This window comes from Halichoerus grypus, chromosome 6, assembly GCF_964656455.1.
Source record: "Halichoerus grypus chromosome 6, mHalGry1.hap1.1, whole genome shotgun sequence".
In the NCBI taxonomy this organism is placed as follows: Eukaryota; Metazoa; Chordata; class Mammalia; order Carnivora; family Phocidae; genus Halichoerus; species Halichoerus grypus.
In genome coordinates, this window is record NC_135717.1 from 78,577,000 (window position 1) to 78,599,664 (window position 22,665).

General features: G+C 43.7%; 1 protein-coding gene across 3 annotated transcripts in view; it reads left to right on the forward strand.

The window, feature by feature from the left end:
* NINJ2 (ninjurin 2) overlaps window positions 1-22,665 on the forward strand; it is a 74,242-nt gene that overhangs the window by 32,940 nt on the left and 18,637 nt on the right. Inside the window, exon 1 of one of the 3 annotated variants that reach the window (XM_036092332.2) lies at window positions 6,051-6,325. The exons of the other annotated variants lie outside the window; for them this stretch is intronic. Coding sequence (XP_035948225.1) covers window positions 6,281-6,325 — 45 coding nt within the window. The 5' untranslated portion in view covers window positions 6,051-6,280. Of the gene's footprint in view, window positions 1-6,050; window positions 6,326-22,665 lie in introns of those variants that run through there. 3 annotated transcript variants of the gene reach the window in all.

Below are 22,665 nucleotides of genomic sequence, written 5' to 3' on the forward strand. Positions count from 1 at the left end.
ACACTGACGCCGCGGGGCCGGGGGTGCCCAGGGACCAGGGCACCCTGCGAGCCTGGCTGAGGGCTCTGGGGTGGGAGCCACCTCGCTCGGTCGGCCGTGTGAGCCTCCACCGGCAATAACCACGTCGGAGAGCTCAGGGAACCGTGAGAAAAAGCACAGGGGCCAGACAGGTCCTTTTATCCCAAGGAGCTTGAGAGCCTCACAGACACCCCTTAATTACAAGCCCAGGAAGAAAGGGAGGGAAACGGTGCTTTGGCCGGGACACTTGCCTCATCAGCTATTGTGGAGACAGGTCTGGGAGGCCGGAGGAGGTGGATGCAGAGAGGTGGGCATCCGCAAGAGTGTGTCTCAACCCAGGGCCAGAGGTTTCATCGGAGGCAAGAAGCCTGCAAAGCCTCAGCCAGACACACCGCGCTCCAGCTGCAGCATGCTCTCCCTGCCCATGTGCCCTTAGTTGGCACCGGCCTCCACTACGACAACCTTGCTCGAGCGAGGGCAGGGGGCGCCGTCCAACAGCCTGACTACAGCCTTGTAATGAAATGTGGCCAATTTCAGCATCGCGTGTGCCAGACACTTGCAGCATTTATTCTGGAAGGTGAAGTAAGGGTTAGTAATCCTTTACCGGCACAACTGGGGACTCCTGTCTCCAGAATCAGGTCACCTAAGGGCTGCCGTATGGAAGGGTGTTCCATTTCAGACAAAGCTTAAAGGTATGAGAAAGGAGATCGCTATGCAGTGTCCTTGTACCACACAGAAGTCTGGCTTCTAATTTATGAGTTGGTAGATAGACCCGTTTCATAAGTCCCTGCTCTTGGTATCTTGGCCTCCTGCCTATTTGGAGAGGGGGTGGGAGTGCCTTTCCTGATGAAAACCCCTAACACTGTCCTTGTCATTGTCCCTGGGACTGGAGCGATCACATGCTTTACTGTAATGACACCCAGATGTTCTCTGGCCTTCCATCCCTTGCAAACCTTAGGCTGCTATCACCCTCAGCACAATGCAAAAAATCTTGAGGGATAAACCAGAGAGCGCTGAGTAATTTATAGGTATGCAGTCCGGTTACTCTGTGCATGTTGACAGCTAATCCCAATGACCAGGTTATTACCATTGCCTCGTTCCCTTTCCTCCTCTACCTTCCATTCCTGGTGAGGTCCACGTCTGCTCTTGCAGCTTTTTGTCTGTAGGCCTTTGTCTTCAACCTAGGCCAGGCAACCAATCAGAATAGCAGGGTGGCCCTGGTTTCCCACCCTCAGAAATTTCCAGGGGTACCTGCATGGCTCAGTCGGTTTAGCGTCTGCCTTTGGCTTGGGTCATGATCCCAGGGTCCTGGGATTGAGCCCCGCATCGGGCTCCCTGCTCAGCGGGAAGCCTGCTTCTCCCTCTCCCTCTGTACCTCCCCCTGCTTGTGCTCTCTCTCTCTCCACCTCCTTCAAATAAATAAATAAAATCTTAAAAAAAAAAAGGAAAGAAATTTCCTTGAACCAGTCCTTTACCCTCCCAGGACCTTCCTCTGCCCGCAACAAATTCTCACTAGTTCTTTCTAACCAATTGACCTTTAGCCCATTAAAGGTCCTCCTCTCTGAAGCCCTTCAGAGTAGATAAAAATCCCCTGTAACGTAGACGCTATCTCTCAGAGAATATTCCTCACTTTTCTCTTCCGTCCTTTCTTCCCACATGTTTCCTACACCAGCACCACCTCTCTGCCAGTCAACAGGATCTTCTCTTGCCTGTCAGTCGACCCTGAAATGGGTACAGGAAGTCATGTGAGGTGCATTTCCCGTGCTCGCAGGGGAGCACGCACCCCTGGGGTGACAGTCTCTCACGTAGCCCTTGGTAATAGCCCATGGTACACGCTGTACTAGTGGGATGAACCAAATGCTTTGGGAGAACTGAGAAAGAGCGATCAATTTAGCCTATGGGGCTGAGGAAGGGTTCCCAGGGCTTTAAAGAGTAAGTAGAATTTCTTCAAGCAGAGAAAAGAATGGGAAGCAGTATGTCCTTTGTATGCGTGGAGTCTGTCCTTTTAAAAAATCATGCTCCTTTGGATAAATGTAAAATGTTCCCATTGATTACTCTGGTCCCTGAGATTTGATGAAACTTCCTAGTGGGGCCTGCACTTTTCCTTTGAGAATCACTCATTTACCAGAAGTGAGAGGTAACTATAGATTATTGTTTCTACAATCCCCAACGAACCAGAGGTTTCCCTGCATGCACCCTTGTACACATTCACATGTTGAATTCACCCTTGATTCCTCAGAGAGACCATGGAAGTGCGGAATCTTTCTGGAGTCCCGGCGGGGCCTCTATGGGCGCTGTCAGGGACATGAGTTTGTGTGCTCAATGGAGGAGGTCGACACGTCAGGCTTACGTACGTCTTCCGCAGCCTCCCCAGGCCTGGCAGCTTCCTCGTCTTTGCACGACAGCTGTTTGTTTTCCAGAGGGTGTTCACAATGCTGACAGTGCATGCCGCCCGGCGTGTGAAGACATAGTCCTGCCCTCAGGCCTCTGGGAGCCTGAGCTAGAGACTCGGCTCTGGGCGCAAACACAGCTTGAAAAGCAGGCAGGCTGAGCCCGAAGGTGTGAGGCCTTTGTTTCCTTCTCTGAGGAGAAAAAGAATGAGCTGGCTAGATGAATTCTCTGAAGAAGGGAGCACACAGGAGTACCCAAGACATCCCTTTGTGGAGGGTAAGAGGGGAGGCTGGGGTCGCCTCAGTGCCCAGGCACTAAAGACTGCCTAGGGATGGAGAAGGGAAACACAAGCCTGAGGCAAGTGGGAAACAGATGGAGTCCAGCAGTGAGGGATGACAGGCCCCAGAGGGGAAATGAGAGGCCACCCTGTGAGAGGAGTGCCATCTGCCGAGCCTCCCATGGCCCCACAGGTCTCACCCGGCACGCCGCCCCTCCCCCACTAGGGCCTGGGGCTCATGGCCCCACACCCACTGACCTAAATCAAGCCCTGCTGAGCAGGTGCCCATGGAGAAAGCTGGAAAGTAAAGGCCAAAAGGACTGCTAAAGATGGAACTTGAGGAGGCAGTGCAACATCGTGTCAAAGACACAGGGTTTCGAGCCAGACCAGCCAGGGTTCCTTCCCTAGTACCATTCCTACCAGCTGTGTGTCTTGGGCAAGTTGATTATTCCTTCTCAACTTCACTTCCCTCTCCTGGAAAACGGCTTCTTAGAGGGTTTAAATGGAATAGCAATAACGTGCCATGCACAAGTCCCTGGTACACGGTAGGCGTACACCCGTTACTCCTTCCATGGAAGAGAAGATGTTTATTCTTTAAAATCCACAGTGAGATTTAGAATTAGAAAGAATGACCCAGAAAAAAGAGAAGAGTATCATTTTGCATTTTTCCTTAGGAGCCACAGAAAGGGCAGGTCTGACACAGCTGTCCTAGGGAGTTTGCTCATCAGCACGCAGGAGCTATTTCTGGTGTGTCAGAGCACCCCCCAGATCAATCAGCCTGATGGCAGGGGAGGTGGAGTAAGCTTGGGGGGTCCAGGGCCAGGCAGGGTTCCAGTCCAGGCCCTGCCACTAAACTTCCATAGCCACACTTTGCTTGATGCTTTTGGCCCCTTTCACTCCTAATTCTGTGATTCCGCAAGACCTGCTTAGAGTCCCTTGGAAAGTCCATGGATTGACCTGCTAACCTATCAACCAGGCAATCGATCTATCCATCCATTTATTTCACCTCAGATCCATCTATTATAATGATTAAAGGATCCAGTATGCCATGGAGTGGGCCGCAGAGGCGTGGGCTCCCTGGCTTGCAAGGATACACAGGTCTTTACAAGGATCCGAAGACGCTTAGACACTTTTGGTTAGAGGTAACAGAAATGAACCTAAAGTATCTAAGACCAAAAGGGAGAATTTATTATAAGATGTCAGAGTCTCTCCTAGGAACCATGGGAAAATGATCAGGGAGGCCATACAAAGGCCTGGAACCAGAAACTAGGAAGCCAGTACTCCAACCTAGGCAGCTTCTTTCACTCTGCCTTTCCAAGGATGACTGACCTTTCATTTCTGCTTCTCCTTGTGTGTCTTAGTTCATGTCATCATCAGTGGTTGGATAGCAATAGTGAATCTCATTTGCAATTTTCTGGGAGACAGAATCTGATTGGCCCTGCTTGGATGGGATGCCTATGCTTGGTCCACTCAGCCAACAGCCAGATGAGCCAGGCATTCATAGATCACCATGATAAGCTCTCATAAATAGAACTCACTAGGCTGCTCCTGGCTGAGTAGAGTGGGGGAATTTCAGAGAAGGGGAGGTTGTGACTGCCCTTGTACCCCAAAGGGTGCTGTGTTAGTAAGGATACAAGTTTGGCAGCTCTGTCAAGACCCAATATAATAAGGGCTTAGACAAGATGGAAGTTTATCTCTCTCCCGTGGGTAACAGTCTGAGTGCAAACACTGCAGGGATAATATGGTGGCTCCCCAATGTTAGAAACCCAGGCTCCTTCTAACTTGTTACTATACTCTTAGGGTATTTGTCTTATGCACATTGTTGAGGATGGCTCACTGTAATGTCCAGTCCAACTGGACTGGCCTACCTTTTAAGTTCATGATTGTTCCTGCTAACTTCTTTTTTTAAGATTTTATTTATTTATTTATTGGGTGGGGGGCAGAGGGAGAGGGAGAGAGAATCTCAAGCAAACTCCTCGCTGAGCGCAGAGCCCAACTCGGGGCTCCATCTCATGACCCTGAGATCATGACCTGAGCTGAAATCAAGAGTCAGACGCTTAGCCAACTGAACCACCCTGATGCCCCTCTTGAAAATTCCTATTAGCTAGGACTTGATCACGTGGACATACTGTAAGAGAGATTGGGGAAGGTTGGCTTTAGCTAGGTGTTCATGTGCCTGGTCAAAAATCCTACCACTCTGTAAGAAGGTCAAATATATATTGGGGGATGACCTCCTACAACAAGCAATAGCGGCCTTGGTTCCTGGAAGTTCACGGAAGTTTTTGTCCCTCCTGACTCTGGCCTGGGGAGGAGGTTCTTGCCCGGGGAGAGATATGGCAGGCATGGAAGCATGGACACGGGAATGGCGAGGAGGATGCAACAGGACGAGTTTAGACCAAGTGATGTCTAAAGCCCTTTGCACTCTTACGCCACTTGGAGAAAGCATGAAGATGATGTGCCTCTTCCTCTATCCTAACTTAGGGGATAGAAACGGAAGTTCTTGGGACAGATTGCGGAAGTGAATTGTATAACACGGAGTTCTTTAAAGAACACATCTTCAGTGCTGCGGTTCTCCTGGTCATAGCTCAGCTGTGTTAACCAAGAGGGAGTTGAAATCATTTCCTTTAGGCACTAGACCCACATATTATGCTCCTGCCTAGCAACCCCATCCTGCAGCTGTGCTGAGCCGAGCAGTTCAGAAGAGCTAATCCACCAATAACGCTGCCCTGGGCACCTACTGCTTGCAGGGCACTGTGCTGGCTGCCGCAGGAGAGCCCAGGGCAGGGGAAGGTGTGTTTAACAGAAGCTTGCGCTCACTGGCCCCTTCCTCTCAGCCACCAGACTGACCTTATCTTTAGCTGAGGACTTCCTGCGCACCGTCATTACTTGACAGGGCAAGAGGCTTCAGTTCCGAGTCAGCGGATGGGCTCATGAGTCATGATGCATATGGTAGCGGCAGCTTTGCTGACTGTGCACTCACCCTCTCAGCTCTGCGCTTTGGGCTCTGCACAAGAAAGGAGGGCTGCCAGAGGGGGCTGATGGTCAGCTACTCCATAGCATTGACCTTGCGTCTTTCGGGGGTCCAGCCTGGTGTGTGGGGGCGCGTGCACGTGCACGTGTGTCTGCGCTTGTCAGGATGGGGAAGGCAGGACGGAGGTACAAAATGACTGGGGGACGTGAGGAACTCAAAGTGGACTTTGTAGCTTTTAGTCACAGTGATGTCAGGATGAAGTGGGAGGGTCGGGAGCAGAGAGGGCCCCGAGCTAAGAGTCACCCTACGGTCACACTCTGTTTGGCTACAACTGAACTGAGTGTTCAAATATCATTTCCCCCATTTAAAAAAAAACAGGGGTAATGATGGCCTTGCTCAACTCCAAAGGAATTCTAAAATGAAAGACAATTGGCCCGTGAGCCTTGCAAAGATAAGGTCTCTACTTCATTTGTCTGTGCCCTTCAGCACCTGGCATAGCGCTTTGTGCACCTAGTACATCTCGAGTGAGTATTGTCTAGACCCAATCACTGAAGTCACCTGTTCCACCCGACGTGTAAGAAAACCGAAACCCAGGGAGGGACAGCGACACGGGAAGATCAAACATGGAAAGCGCCCAGTACCTGACCTGTGTTGAGCATTCAGTCAACGTAAGTGTCCTTCTTTTTGAAATGGCAGCTTCAGGAGTAGAATCCAGATGTTTGACCTCTGACAGCTCTGCTCTTGCCCCTCGCCGTGTTGCTCTGAGTTGTCTGGCTAACATCAGATGGCTTGTTTAAGGGGGAGGAGGGCTCAGTTCGCAGGAGAGCTGATGCAGACACCTGCGTCCATGGTCTAAGTACGACGCATGGTTAACGAACAAGGGGCCCTGGAGCTGGACAGCCTTGGGTTTGAATCCCAATTCTGCCGTTGACTGCGTGACCTCATTTACTCTCTTTCTGCCTCAGCTTTCTCATCTGTACAATGGGGACTGACATTGTATTTAAGCTCGCAAGGTTGTGGTGAGGATCAAATGAATTAAAATACACAGAGTGCTTAGAAAAGGGCCTGGCACATCGTAAGTGCGTTATTGCCGCTTCTCCCCGGCAATGTTAGGCTTTTGTCACTGAGATGGCGGCTGCAAGGGCGGCGCCTACACTCAGCCTTCACAAAGACAGCCATCTGATGGCGGTGGAGTTTGCTATTTCTGAATAGGATAAGATTCCCATAGATGTTCTAAAGGACTGGACACCCTGTTGCGTAATTTCTTTGAGGGCTGCGGTGCTTCTGCCGTAAGGACTCTCAAGGACTGAGTTCGGTGCCCTTCAGTTGGCGGGCAGTTAGGAAGCAATGATCAGTAAGAACTCTTGGGGACGTGTGGATCCGGGGTCATCACGCTCTAGCCACAGCACACTGATGGCTGAGTTAGGACACAGGTTTTCTACAAGCACATCTCCTTCCCTTCAAATCTTTCCAATCCCAGGCTTCATTGAGATTTGCTCAGCATTAAAAAGTCATTGGAACCCCCCCAGCACAGAGAAGGTGGCTGAATGCCAAAGGACTGGAGCCAGGAAAACTATGTGAGAGGCAGTCTTGCTCCTGCCAAGAATGGGATGCAATTTCCTACCCTTACCCCCGCAGTGGGCCCCCCAACCTCCTGTCATTCCCATTTCCCATCCACCCCCAGTCCTATGAGCCACAGATTTCTGCCTGAAAAAGCAATTCAGCGCTGCTCACTTAGGATATTTCCTCCTGACCTACTTCCTGAGTGCTGGGGCAGAACGCTTGCCCTGCTCAGAAAGGCAACGTTAGCTCAGCATTTCCCCTGCCAAACGTCACCCAGATGATGAGTGTCTGTCACTCACTCCCAGCCAATTGCCACACCTGAGAGGTGGCTTTTCTTACTGGTTTCCCGTGTCGACACCTGGACTGACTAACCTGACAGGTTCCCTGAATAGAGCTGAAAACTGTTTCCTGGTAGAAACGTACTTTTGCCTTTTCTGTTGTGTGCCTGTTTTTGTAATTTGGTTCAGAACCACCATTTACCATGGACCCAGGGACTGAGATTGTCATTCCTGAGTGTTTCTAGTTCCTTCTTCTTCTTCTTCTTTTTTTTTTTTAAAGATTTTATTTATTTATTTGAGAGAGAGAATGAGAGAGAGCACATGAGAGGGGGTAGGGTCAGAGGGAGAAGCAGACTCCCTGCCGAGCAGGGAGCCCGATGCGGGACCCGATCCAGGGACTCCAGGATCATGACCTGAGCCGAAGGCAGTTGCTTAACCAACTGAGCCACCCAGGCGCCCTCTTCTTCTTCTTCTGCCTCTCCTCCCCCTCCTCCTCCTCCCTCTTCTTCTTCTTCTTCACATTCAATACCTTACAGAGTACCTACTACGTGGTCAGGTATTCTACATATTACCTTTAATATGCCCAGTAGAATATTACCATAATTCTACATATTACCTCCAATATGCCCAGTACTCAACCTTGTGAGGTAGATATATTAGGACAGTGCTTCTCAGACTTTAATGTGTGGAGAGAATCTTGTTATAATGCGATTCTGTTGAGTAGGTCTGGGAGACAGCCTGAGATTCTGCATTTCTAACAAGCTCCCATGTGATATTGATGCTGCTGGTTCTAACTCCTTGAGTAGCAAAGGAATCCTTGCACACACTTCATTGCTTCATTCTCCCTCCATCCCTTCCTTCTTTCCTATCCCCTCCATCCTGTTTAGGGCCAAGGCAAATTTACCCACAGTCCTGTGGATCCTACGTCTTCTGGTTCCTTGATTTACTACCTTGGTTTGGTGGTGCATATCTTCCAGTAACTTCCTGGGAAAGTGAGCAAAGAAAGTAAAATGTTACTTACTAACATAACTGAAAATGTCTTTACACTGGATTGATAGTTTCCCCATGTATAGAATTCTAACTTCCAGAATGGCTGTTGTAATATCCAATACCACATCAAACCTCTGTCCTTTCTATCTCACTTCTGAAGGTTTTTAGATTCTTCTCTCTGACCTCTAGTGTTCTGGAAGTTCACAATGCTGTGCCTTGGGATGGTTCCTTCCTCATTCATTATACTGGGCATTTGATGGGTCCTTTTGACCTGGAAACTTATATCCTTCTGTTGTGGAAAAAAAAAATTCCTTTGATTATTTCTTTAATTATTTCTTCCTCTCTCTCTTTTTTTTTTTTTTTTTTTTTGTTCAGTCCATCTGGAGCTCCTGTTATCAAGATGTTGGATCTTCTGACCTGATCCTTTGATCTTCCTAGCTTCTGTATCTAATTTCCCATCTCTTTATCTCTCTGTTTTACTTTCTGGAAGATTTTATAAACTACTTTTTCTAACTTTTCTAGTTGAATTTTAAATATTTATATTTTTAAATTCTCAGAGTTCTCTTTTGTTGTTCGTTGAATATTCCTTTTTCTAATAGGCCATGGTTCTTTCACGGGTGTAACAACTTCTCTTCTGTCTCCAGGGCATGATTCTTTTCCTTTTTTTGAACTTTCTTCTCTCTACATTCTTTTCTTTTCTTTTCTTTTTTTAAAGATTTTATTTATTTATTTGAGAGAGAGAGAATGAGAGAGAGCACATGAGAGAGGAGGGAGGGTCAGAGGGAGAAGCAGACTCCCCGCCGAGCAGGGAGCCCGATGTGGGCCTCGATCCGGGAACTCCAGGATCATGACCTGAGCTGAAGGCAGTCGCTTAACTGACTGAGCCACCCAGGTGCCCTCTCTACATTCTTTTCTCTGCACTTCTTATTTCTTTAATTTGTTTTCTGTCTTTCATGTAGACTTTCTATTTATATTAAAGGCACTAAACAGTTTACCGGAAGGAAACGAAGAAGTAACTGACAGAAGACTCTTCATTGTACCCTTTTGAATCTTTTGAATTCTGAACCATATTAGTATAAAGCCTATTTGAAAAACAAAACAAACCTTGTAGAAGTTTATTTTAAGCTTTAGGTGCATGGGTATAGCTTATCCATTGAAGAGCTTTACTGTAGTATGGTGACTAACATAACATAATAAAATTAAATTAAATTTTAAAAAAAAGAAGAGCTTTACTGTAGAGATATTGAGATGGGGTGTCAAGCAGCTTTTTACCTGAAGGGACTTCTAAGTGTCAGCATTTAAAAGTCTCTCTGGGCCATTAAGTCTTTTCTGATAAGAATCTTCTAGACTCCTGTCTGGGGAGAGGTGTTGGGGGAGGATATAAGCCTACCGGCCAATTTTCTTGAATGAGTGTGGGAGGAAGGCTGGATAGCCTATGTTGAAAATGAAGCTTTTTAACCAGGACCTTCAACCCTCTCCTAACTATACATACAACGGAGTCTGTCAGCCTCCAGTGCATGCTTCTCAAGCTGTCTGTGGTGAAGGACCCGTTTTTAAATTTCCGATCTGTCAGGGACCCACATGCAGTTCTAACGCACATGGCTACTCCATATCTCCTATCACACATGACTCCCAATAGGAGTTCAAACATCCAAACTGGTCTATATCCTGTTCAGCAAGAAGAATCCACTGAGAACTCACTTGAATGTTGAGGCAATTTCAAATTTCTATAAAAATTCTAAACACTTATTCTTACTTTCTGTACTTATCTTATTAGGGCCAGTAACAAAGTTACTCTTGATCTCAGCTCAGGTCTTGATCTCAGGGTTGTGAGTTCAAGCCCTGCATTGGGCTCCCCATTGGGTATGGAACCTACTTAAAAGAAAAAAAAAAGTCCTGCTGACTTCTTTGCAGAGTTGATCCTAAAAGTATGGAATTTCAAGGGACCCAGAATAGCCAAAACAATCTTGAAAAAGAACAAGTTTGGAGGACTTACATAGCCCAATTTTTAAACTTACTGCAAATCTATGGTAATCAAGTAATCAAGTGTGATACTGGCATAAAGATAGACCTACAGATGGATGAAATAGACTTGGGAGTCCATAAATAAACCTTCAGATTTGTTTGATCTTTGATAAGAATGCCAAGACAACTCAGTGGGGCAAAGAATAGTCATTTCAGTAGGTGGTGCCAAGACAGCTGGAGATCCACACACAAAAGAATGAAGCTGAACCCCTACCTCACACCACACACAAAAATTAACTCAAAATGGATCATAGACCTAAATGTAGGAGCTAAAAATTTAAAACTCTAGAAGAAAATATAAGAGTAAATCTTCATGAGGGAAAGCTTTCTTAGGTGTAATACCAAAAACAAAAGTAACAAAGGAAAAAATAAATTGGACTCATGAAAATTAAAAACTTTTGTGTTCCAAATGACACCATCAAGAAAGCGAGAAGAGAACCTTCACAAGAGAAAATATTTTCAAATCATATATCTGATAAGGGACTTGTATTCAGAATATATAAAGAACTTTTACAATTTATAATAAAAAGGCAAATAACCCAATTTTTAAATGGGCAAAGGATCCAAATAACATTTTTCCAAAGAAGATACACCAATGACCAATAAGCTACATGAAAAGATGTTCAACATCATTAGCCAACAGAGAAAGACAAATTCAAAACTACAATGAGATACCACTTGATATTCACTAGGAGGCTATTATTACAAAGACAGATAATAACAAATGCTCTTAAGGATGTGGAGAAATTGGGACCTCACATTGTACTCATCAGAATGCAAAATGGTGCAGCCGCTTTGGAAAACAGTCTTGCAGTTCCTCAAAAAGATAAACATAGACAATAGGACCCAGCAATCCCACTCTTAGGTGTATATGTTCACACAATGAATGAATGTTCAAAGCAACATTATTCATGATAGTCAAAAAGTGGAAACAACTCAAATGGTCATCAGCTGAAGATGGATAAATAAAATGTGGTATATCCATATAGTGGAATTTTATTTAATGATAAAAAGAAATGAAGTACCGATACACACTACAACATGAATGAATTTTGAAACATTATGCTTAGCGAAAGTCACAAAGTCACAAATGCTTCCATTTACATAAAATGTCCAGAATAAGGGAATCTACACAGAGAGAAAATAGATCAGTGGTTGCCTAAGATGGAGTCCAGGGGATGGGGAGAAAATGGGTATGGAGTTTTTTTTTTCAGGGTGGTAAAAATGTTCTGAAATCGATTGTGGTGATGGCTGCACAACTCCGGGAATATACTAAAAGCCACTGAATTTTGCACTTTGGATAGGTGAATTGTATGGTATGTGAGTTACATCTCAATAAAGCTGTTACAATGGGATTTCTAGAGTCAACCCAGCATGTCTAACTGCAAGTCTCCAGCATCATCACTCTTGAATGTGGAAGTCTCCAGCTTATCTTATGCACAGTGCTCTCAATTTATCAACACATTAGATCAAATCTGAGGTGACACATTTGCTCTCAATCTGATGGTGACTTAAGGGATTGCTGTTGGCTTCATTAGGGGATGTACCGATATTGAGTCAGACAAATTAATAAACTGTGCCTAATTTGACACTCTCATTCCATAGAAAATAATTTCTTTGCTTTTTAAAAAGATATCTCCTGGGGCACCTGGGTGGCTCAGTTGGTTAAGCGTCTCCTTCAGCTTGGGTCATGATCTCAGGGTCCTGGAATCGAGCCCCGTGTCGGGCTCTCTGCTCGGCGGAGAGCCTGCTTTTCCCTATGCCTGTCGCTCCCCCTACTTGTGCTCTCTCTCTCTCACTGTCAAATAAATAAATAAATAAAATCTTAAAAATAAATAAATAATAAAAAAATAAAAATAAAAAGATATCTCCTTTTATTAACAGCAAATAATACAAAAAGCACCTCCCTACTTGCAAGCCTCAGAATGTGTTCTGAGGGGCACCTGGGTGGCTCAGCCATTAAGCGTCTGCCTTCAGCTCAGGTCATGATCCCAGGGTCCTGGGATGGAGCCCTGCATCGGGCTCTCCCTGCTCCGCGGGAGGCCTGCTTCTCCTTCTCCCACTCCCCCTGCTTGTGTTCCCTCTCTCACTGTGTCTCTTTCTGTCAAATAAATAAAATCTTTTAAAAAAAAAAAAAAAGAATGTGTTCTGAATGAGGATGCAAACCCAGTTTGTCCATTTATTCAACAAATATTTATAGAGCATTCACCATGTGCGGGCTGCTCTGGCAGGTTCTGCAAATGCAATAAATGGCAGACGAATTACAGAGAGGAGAGAGCTGAATAGGTGGCCCTAAACCAGTCTGTCTTGAATCTCAAAGGATGGAGGAATTGGTGATGGTTAACTATTGAGGGATTCAGGGAAATGTCTACAAATCTTTTTTTCTCTTGGAGAACTCAGGGTGGGGTTTTTGAAATTACATAAATATTAGAACAACACTAACAGAAACGGGGAACAAAAGAAAAGAAGTTTAACAACAGTTCTGCCCCCCACCCTTCCCCCCATTGATCTCATTTCAAACCATGTCTCTGCTCCCACCCAGTTTTGAAGATTCTAGCTCCATCTCTCCCTAACTTTGGCCACCTCCATTCCATGCCTCTCAGAGGACCCAGTTCAAAGGACCTTCCAAGACTCACTTGGAGAAAGTCAGACCTGAGGTGTTGAAGCTTGGTGGCAGCCAAGACCCCCCAGTTGCTCAGGAGGTTGGGGGAGGAAAGGAGTAGATGTGAATCCCAGCGCCAATTTGCTTTGGGACACATTCCTTGAGACTCAGAAGCCAGGCAGGGGAGGGCTGCTGAACATCAGGGCTCTGCTAGTCGGGCCGAAGGGGGGGGGGGCCACTGCCTCAAGTGTGTAAACCTTGGCATTGGAGGTGTCCCGTGTTCAGAGACCGGCCGTGTGAAAAGTGTCACCAGCAAGTCAGTGGGGGACATCTTAGGGAGGAATGTGAGCCCCCACTCAGGCATGCTGAGCTGCAAGTCTGACCTCGCTGACGAGGAGAGGCAGCAGGCCAGCCACCCCCCTGGGGGGGCACTCTTCCACACTCTGGGGGTGCTGGGGGTTCCTAGTGCCCAATCCTACTGCGGAGAGTTGGGTCCAAATGCCAGCAAAGCCGGAACATGCTGTGAGATCTTGATGTGTCTCTTCACCTCTCTGAGCCCATTTATTCATCTGTAAATGGGGATAATAATCCTCACCTCGGGGAATGTTGTGAGGGTTAGAGATGGCGAGAAGCTTAGCACAGCCTCTTCCTCTCAGTGCGTGACTTGCCATTGTGTCTAGGACACATACCTATTCTTATGGGCTACGAGCCCCCCTAAATTTCTAGGATTTAGCTTTGTTATTCTCATCTCTCAATAAATAGAATTTTTTTAATATTAAAAGGCTTATTGTACAACATGACTACAATGTAATACATGTTTATTATAGAATCTTTGAAAATTTCAGAAAGACAACCCAAAATCAAAATAAGCCAATAATCCGACCCCTCAGAAATAACCACAGTTAACATTTTCATTTTAACACTCAGTCTTTTTTTTTTTTAAAGCTTATAATTTTAATAGTGGTTCCAATGTAGTAATTACTTCACTACAAAGGTACAGCAATATAAGATATATCAATATCCTCTTATTCTTAAAACGAAGCAATCAGGGGCACCTGGGTGGCTCAGTCAGTTAAGCGTCTGCCTTCGGCTCTGGTCCTGATCCCGGGTCCTGGGATCAAGTCTGAGTCAGGCTCCCTGATCGGCAGGGAGTCTGCTTCTCCCTCTGCCTCTGCCCCTGCTCCTACTCTCTCTCTAATAAATAAATAAAATCGATAAAAATAAAAAAAATTTTAAAAACGAAGCAAATTCAGAATTTGGAACTTTTTTTTTAGTTTCAGAGGTAGAATTTAGTGATTCATCAGTTGCATATAACACCCAGTGCTCATTCCATCAAGTGCCCTCCTTAATGCCCATCCCCCACCTCCCTTCCCTCCAGCAACCCTCAGTGTGCTTCCTAGAGTTCAGTGTCTCTTATGGTTTGCCTCCCTCTCAATTTTCATCTTATTTTATTTTTCCTTCCCTTTCCCTATGTTCACCTGTTTTGTTTCTTAAATTCCACATATGAGTAATCATATGGTATTTGTCTTTCTCTCACTGACTTATTTTGCTTAGCATAATACCCTCTAGTTCCTTCCATGTTGTTGCAAATGGCAAGATTTCATTTTCTGATGGCTGAGTAATATTCCATTGTGTATATATATATATATATACCACATCTTTGTCCATTCATCTGTCGGTGGACTTCTAGGCTCTTAAGAGTCTCCCAGTCTTTTGATTTATGTAGTAGTGTCATGAAGTACATACATTTAGTTACTGATTTGTGTTCTACTCTAAGTATCTGTCATCATAATTCTCATATAATAACATTTAAAGTAATTAGCATTTAAAATACTAATATCTCATAGTATGATTATATCATAATTCTTTAACCAACCCCCTATTGTTAGTTATGTCCTGTTCTCACTGTTTTAAATGGTACCATAGTAAGTATTCTTAAAGTAGTTCCATTTTACCTCAAACAGGAAGCACATTTTTAAGGCTTTTGAGACCCACTGACAAATTAACTAGACAGGAAAGACTTTTTAATTTTGTGTTTTATCTATTTATTTTAATATTTCTCTTTTTCTGCTTATAAAACAAATACAGTCTTGTCAAAAAAATCAAACATTGTAGAAGTATATATTAAAAAGGATTTTAAATTTCCCTTAATTCTATTGTCCAGAGATCATTGCTATTAAGTTTGGTGTACATTAGGAGTACCTCGAATGACTCCAATTAGATGCTTAGGTTCAATTGATGACCACGTTTTAATCACCTGCCTCCCTTTCTCTTCATTTCTTACAAGCCCAGGCTGAGTCATGAGTGAGCTCCTTCTTTGAAGGTGGCCTGTGGCCAGGTCTACACCATTCACGCCCTTGGCACAGCCCAGTCTGGTTATCACGGGCAAGCTCAGGCAGCCACCCCAGCCTCTCTCTGGAATCCACTGTGGGTCCCCTCTCCCTCGAGAGGAAAAGCAGGAAGGGGGCACCAGAATGCGGCTGTAAACCTAGGTTCTGGCACTCACCCTCTGGATGCCCAGGGGGATGTGAGTGAAAACACCTGTGATGTAGCCAAGTCTAGAATCACCCCTGGGCATTCTAGAAACAGGTCATTGGCAGAGTACTATCTGTACATATCTACACACACAGGGGACAAACATCTATGGGCTCACACACAATTCAGTGCCTAGATTCTGTATGTCAGCAGCTGTCTCTGCACCCATGAACAAGCTCAGTTCTCTACCCAAGCCTTATCTGCAGATGTTTGTGAGATGCTTTACATGTGAAGCAGAGATTAAGTTGTCTCTGGAGGGGACCTCCCACCTCCACAAGAGCCCAGAATTACAAAGAAAATCCTATTGGTGAGAGCAGAAAGTCCCTTATAGTAGAAGGGTTCAATGGTATACTAGGGGGGTACAACAAGGCAGAGGCCTTGGGCCCTCTGGCCCTTAACAGTGCAGCATTTCTCCCAAACTGACCACACCCCAATCCATCCACACCTTCCATTCAGATTTAGCTCTGTTGTCAGAGCTACAGGCTCCCATGACACTTCTTAATGCTGTTAATGGTAACTCCAACCAATAATTCTCTTCTGTGGCTGCTAAGATCCTTAAAAGAAGATCCACGAAATCTTCTTGGCCAATGGCAAGAGAAGTAGGAATTTCACTTGGCCTTATTTCATCTCAAGATACATTTTTTTTTTTTTTGAGACTTCAATTCATCACATGTGTATAATAACTCCTTGGCTTTATGTAATGTGAATAGTATGCATTATCTTTATTCTTTGACTTGTCAGACCTATTTTCACTTATCCGATCCTTATAACATTTAAGTCTGTTGGTGTCAGACAATGTTCTCATGCGTTACAATCCTTAATATCCTGGGTCACAGAATGGAAGCTCCAAAAGCCCATCTGTAAGGAAATATATGATAATAATAGCAATACTGGGATTTATTGAATGCTGACTACGTGCCAGTCAATGTTGTAAGCTCTTTGCATGCATCAATTCATTTAGTCCTCACAACAATTCTGTCAGGAAGACACTATTGTTATTTTCATTTTACATATGAGGAACTTGAGGCACAGAGAGGTTAATGACTTGCCCAAGGTCACTCAGGTAGTAGAACCCAGACAGTACTCATAAGCTCACAGCCTGTAGCTGCCAGCGTTTTGGTGTTTAGCATTCTGGTTTCTTCCCTGTGTATATAAAGGCACTTTGTTTTGCTTTAGAAAACTGAGGTCATGGATATACTTAACGCGCATTAAGTGTGTCTTTGTTCAGGATATAAATTTGTGGCATACCTTTAGATTTTATTTATTTATTTATTTATTTATTTATTTATTGAGAGAGAGTGCGCGAGCGCACAAGTGGAGAGACGGGCAGAGGGAGAGAGAGAATCCCAAGTGGACTCCACACTGAGCGCAGAGCCCCACTCAGGGCTCCATCCCACCACACAGAGATCACGACCTGAGCTGAAATCAAGAGTCAGATGCCCAACCAATTGAGCGACCCAGGTGCCCCATGTACCTTTTAAGAAGTTTTTCAAGTGGCAAAAGTTTAACATTTGTGATGGCTATTAATCTTTTCCTTTGTGATTTCTGTCACTTTTTAAAAGATTTTATTTATTTATTTATTTATTTATTTATTTATTTATTTGAGAGCGAGAGAGAGAGCACGCAAGCAGGGGGAGGCACAAAGGGAGATGGAGAGAGAGAACCTCAGGCAGACTCTGCACTGAGCTCGGAGCCCGACTCAGGCTCCATCTCACCACTATGTGATCATGACCTGAGCCAAAATCAAGAGTCAGATGCTTAACCAACTGAGCCACCAGGCGCCCCCACATTTTTTATGTTTGGAAAATCCTTCCCCATTACAAGATCACTATCTTGTCTTCTGGTTTTATTATTTCTTTTTTTACCTTTAATTATTATTTAAGTTATTTGAAATTTATTTGATGAATAATGTATCCCTTTCCCTTATAAGTCGGATATTTCCTTAACATTCATTACGTTCTAGGGCGCCTGGGTGGCTCAGTTGGTTAAGCGACTGCCTTCGGCTCAGGTCATGATCCTGGAGTCCCGGGATCGAGTCCCACATCGGGCTCCCTGCTCGGCAGGGAGTCTGCTTCTCCCTCTGACCCTCTCATGCTCTCTCTGTCTCATTCTCTCTCTCAAATAAATAAATAAAATCTTTAAAAAAAAAAAAAAAAACATTCATTACGTTCTTATTTATTCTAAGATGTTTCAAAGTTGACTGATCTGTTTATTTAATAGATGTTATTTTCTAGAGCAAGTCTTCCCCCTCATTCTTTTTTTATTAACAATCATGCCTTAATATTTTGCCAAATAAACAATAGAATTATTGCATCAAGCAATATTATTGGTTAACCTAACAACTTAATTTGAGAAGTTGATATATTTAAGATATTCAGATTTCTAATTTTTTCCATTTTATTTTATTTTTTTAAAGATTTTATTTATTTATTTGTTTATTTATTTATTTATTCGAGAGACAGAGAGAGAGCACAAGCAGGCGGAGCAGCAGAGGGAGAGGGAGAAGCAGGCTCCCCACTGAGCAGGGAGCCCGATGCGGGGCTCAGTCCCAGGACCCTGGGATCATGACCTGAGCTGAAGGCAGATGCTTAACCGACTGAGCCACCCAGGTGCCCCTAATGACAGCATTTACCTTTAATACAGCTTTTACTACATTCCATAATATGTTTGATTCCCAAAATTAAATATAAAATCTGGAATTGATTTTTTTAAAAACAGCTTTTTTGGAATATATATATATATACCATCAAATTCACCTGCTTAAAATGTACAGTTCAATGGGTTTTAATATATTTAGAGAATTATGTAACTATCACCATCATCTGTTCCCAGAATGTTTTCATCACTTTTAAAAGAAAACCTGGGGGCACCTGGCTGGCTCAATAGAAAGAGTGTGTGATTCTTGATCTAGAGGTCATGAGTTTGAGCCCCACGTTGCGTGTAGAGGTTTCTTAAATAAATACATAAATAAATAAACTTTTTTAAAAAAAGAAAGAGGGGTGCATGGGTGGCTCAGTCGATTAAGCATTTGACTCCTGATTTCGGCTCAGGTCGTGATCTCAGGGTCATGAGACTGAGCCCTGCGTTGGGCTCTGCACTGGATGTGGAGTCTGCTTGAGATTCTCTCTCTCTCCCTCTGCCCCTCTTCCTCCCTGTAAAAAAAGAAAAAAAGACAGAAAGGAAGAAAAAGAAACCCTGTACCTATCAGCATTACTTCTCATTCCTCCCTTCTCCCAGTCCCTGGCAACCACTACTCAACTTTCTACCACCACAGATTTACCTATTCTAGACATTTCATGGAAATGGAATTCTGTAATATGTGGTCTTTTGTGTCTGGCTTTTTTCACTTAGGGTAATGTTTTCAAGGTTCATCCATGTTATCCCATGTATCGGTATTCCATTCCTTTTAATCACTGAATAACATTCCATTGTATGGATATACTACATTTGATTTGGTTTTTAGACCAAATGGACTGATGGACATTTGGGTTATTTCTGCTATGGCTGTTATCAATGCAATGCTGCTACGAACTTTCATGTACAAGTTTTTGTGTGGACATATGATTTCCTTTCTCTTGGGTAGTATCTGGGAGTGGAATTGCTAACATACGGTAACTCTATGTTTAACCTTTGAAGAACTGTTAAGCTGTTTTCTAAAGTGGCTGCACCATTTTACATTCCCACCAGCAACAAGATTTCCAGTTTCTTCACATCCTCATCGACAGTTGGTATTTCAATGGTTTTTGTTGTAGCCATTCTAGTAGGTGTGAAATGGTACCTCATTTATTTACAATGATAACTAATGATGATGATTATGCTGAGCACCTTCTCATGTGCACGTGGCTGTTCATGTAGCACTTTCAGAAAATGGTCATTTTTAATTGGATCAGTTGTCTTCCTATTTATTGAATTGTATGAGTTCCTTATATGTTCTAGATATTAACCCCTTATGAGATACATGATTTGCAAATCATGTTCATCCATTCTGTGAGTTCTTTTTTTCACTTTCTTGATGGTGTTATTTGAAACACAGAAGTTTTTAATGTTGATGAAGTTCAGTTTATTGTTTCTTTTATTGCTTATGTTTTTGGCATCATATCTAAAAATCCATTGCCTAACCCAAGGTCATGAAGATTTACTCCTATACTTTCTTCTTTTTTTTTTTTTTTTTTTTTTTTAAAGATTTTATTTATTTATTTGAGAGAGAGAGAATGAGAGACAGAGAGCACGAGAGGGAAGAGGGCAGAGGGAGAAGCAGACCCCCTGCTGAGCAGGGAGCCCGATGTGGGACTCGATCCCGGGACTCCAGGATCATGACCTGAGCCGAAGGCAGTCGCTTAACCAACTGAGCCACCCAGGCGCCCTACTCCTATACTTTCTTCTAAGTGTTTTACAGTTTTAGTTTCTTAATTTAGGTCTATACTCCATTTTGGGTATTTTGTTTGTTTGTTTTAGGTTGATTGATTGATTGATCGATTGATTTAAGTAATGTCTACACCCAATGTGGGGCTCAAACTCATGATCCCAGGATCAAGAGTCACATGCTCTACCGACTGAGCCAGCCAGGAGCCCCTCTATGATCCATACTGAGTAAATTTTTTTATATGGTGTGAGGTCAGGGTCCAACTTCATCCTTTTAGACATAAATTTACATTTGTTCCTCATTTGCTGAAAAGATCATTGAATTGTCTTGGCATCCTTGTTAAAAATCAATTAATCATAAATATGAGCATTTATTTCTGGACTCCCAATTCTTTTTTATCGACCTATATATCTATCCTTATGCAAGTACTATGCAGTCTTGACTATTGTGTATTTGAATTTTTAGTTTATTTTTGGAATATAAAAGTGTATTGAAAGCATATTTTTAAATTTTCAATTTTTTTTATTTTTTTAGATTTTATTTACTCATTTATTTTAGGGAGAGAGAGAGCGTGAAGGGGGGAAGAGCAGAGGGAGAGGGACAAGCAGACTCTGCTGAACACGGAGCTTGACATGGGCCTCGATCCCACAACCCCGAGATCATGACCTGGGCCAAAATCAAGAGTCAGGCACTTAACCGTCTGAGCCACCCAGGTGCCCCTAAACTTCCAAGTTTTTAGACACTTAAGCTTTAATATTCAGTTTTATGACATGTGGTCATTTAAGCCTTAATTTACAGTTTTATTGCACTTTGGTTAAAAAAAAATAAAGGTAAGAATTTCATAAAGTACACAGCCCAGTGTGTAATTATTAGGCTTATGAATTATAATATTTAGAATTGCCCTGTCTAATACAGTCACCACTAGCCACACATGACTCTTGAGCAACTCAAAATGTGACTAATGTAACTAAGGAACTGAATTTTAAAATTTTATTTGACATTTTCATCACCCTCAAAAATTTCCTCATGCCTGCTTGCAATCATTTTCCATTCCGCCCTTGTGTCAGGCAATCTGCTTTTTGTCTCAATAGATTCATCTATTCTGGACATTTCGTATAAATAGAATCATACAATATGCAGTCTTTTGTATCTGGTTTCTTTCACTTAACACAGTATTTTTGAGGTTCATTCATGCTGTAGTATGTATCCATACTTCATTTCTTTTTATTGCTGAGTAGTGTTCCATTATATGGATATGCCACATTATATTTCTCCATTTACCAGTTGGTAGACATTTGGATTGTTTCAATTTTATGTAATTTTAATTAATTTAAAATTTAAATACTGAAGCAGGTAAAATAGCTCTCCTTCAAGCCAACTTTATTGCATTGGGAAGACTACATTTCTCTTGAACCTCTGAAAATTTAGTACCTGAATTAAGATGTGCTGTAAGTGTAAAATACACACTGAATTCTGCAGACTTAGAATTATTAATATGCTTAAAAACATGAAGTAAAAGATTGAAAGAAGGAAGACGGGGGTGCCTGGGTGGCTCAGTTGGTTAAGTGACTGCCTTCAGCTCAGGTCATGATCCTGGAGTCCCAGGATCGAGTCCTGCATCGGGCTCCCTGCTCAGTAGGGAGTCTGCTTCTCCCTCTGACCCTCCCCCCTCTCGTGTGCTCTCTCTCTCTCATTCTCTCTCTCAAGTAAATAAATAAAATCTTTAAAAAAATAAAATAAAATAAAATAAAATAGAAAAAAGAAGGAAGACGGAACAGAGACTATCAAAATAAATTTGAAAGATTAACAAAAATCACAAATAGAGTTTCTAGAAATGGGGGGGCAGGGGGAAGCATTAGAAACTCACCTCTGAATACCTCCAAGGCTGAAAGTGTCCCCTTGTATTATTTACAGGCACTGCACTATTTTACATGTATTCTCTCTTTTCATCTTCCCAGTGACACAGGTGAGGTAGGGACTATCATTTGTTCCTATTTTGTGCTTGAGGAAACCAAGGCTCAGAGAACTTAGCTTGTCCAAGATCACCCGGGTAGCATGTAGGAAAGCCAGATTTGACACCATTCTGACTTCAAAGACCACATTTATATCCATTATAGATCAATGGAAAGTTCACCAAGAATGCGAACCAGATATGTGTTTGGCTCCAGCCTGGCCTTTAGTTTTCAGGAACAGTTGGCACAATGAGCAGAGCAGGAGAGGCAAGGGGATGACTTGGTAAAAATAGGGGTCTCTTTGCTCAAAAGTGACAAGTTACTTCACGTACCACACCTGCCACCCGCCAATTCAGTCTTTCAGAAGGCTCTTCTGTTACACTGAGGCTCAGACCCTGCCCTCATCCCTGAGAAATTCTGGAGAAACACCCTTGGCCTTCAGAGGCGGCTCCCACAAAGCCCGGCAGCGCCCCCAGCCCAGCTGCTCCATAAGATAAGACGCCCAAGGGACTGGGGAAAGAAGCCAGCCTGGTGACGCCCAAGAGCTCCCTTGGTGACATCTGTCCCCAGCAGACACCATCCCTCCAGGGACTCCAGGTTCAGCTGAGAGGCCTCTGGTTTTAAGACCAGCTCTATGGAGCTCTCATAACACTGCCCTTCCAGAGCCTTCTGCAATCAGAATGGCCCCAGCCTTCTGACC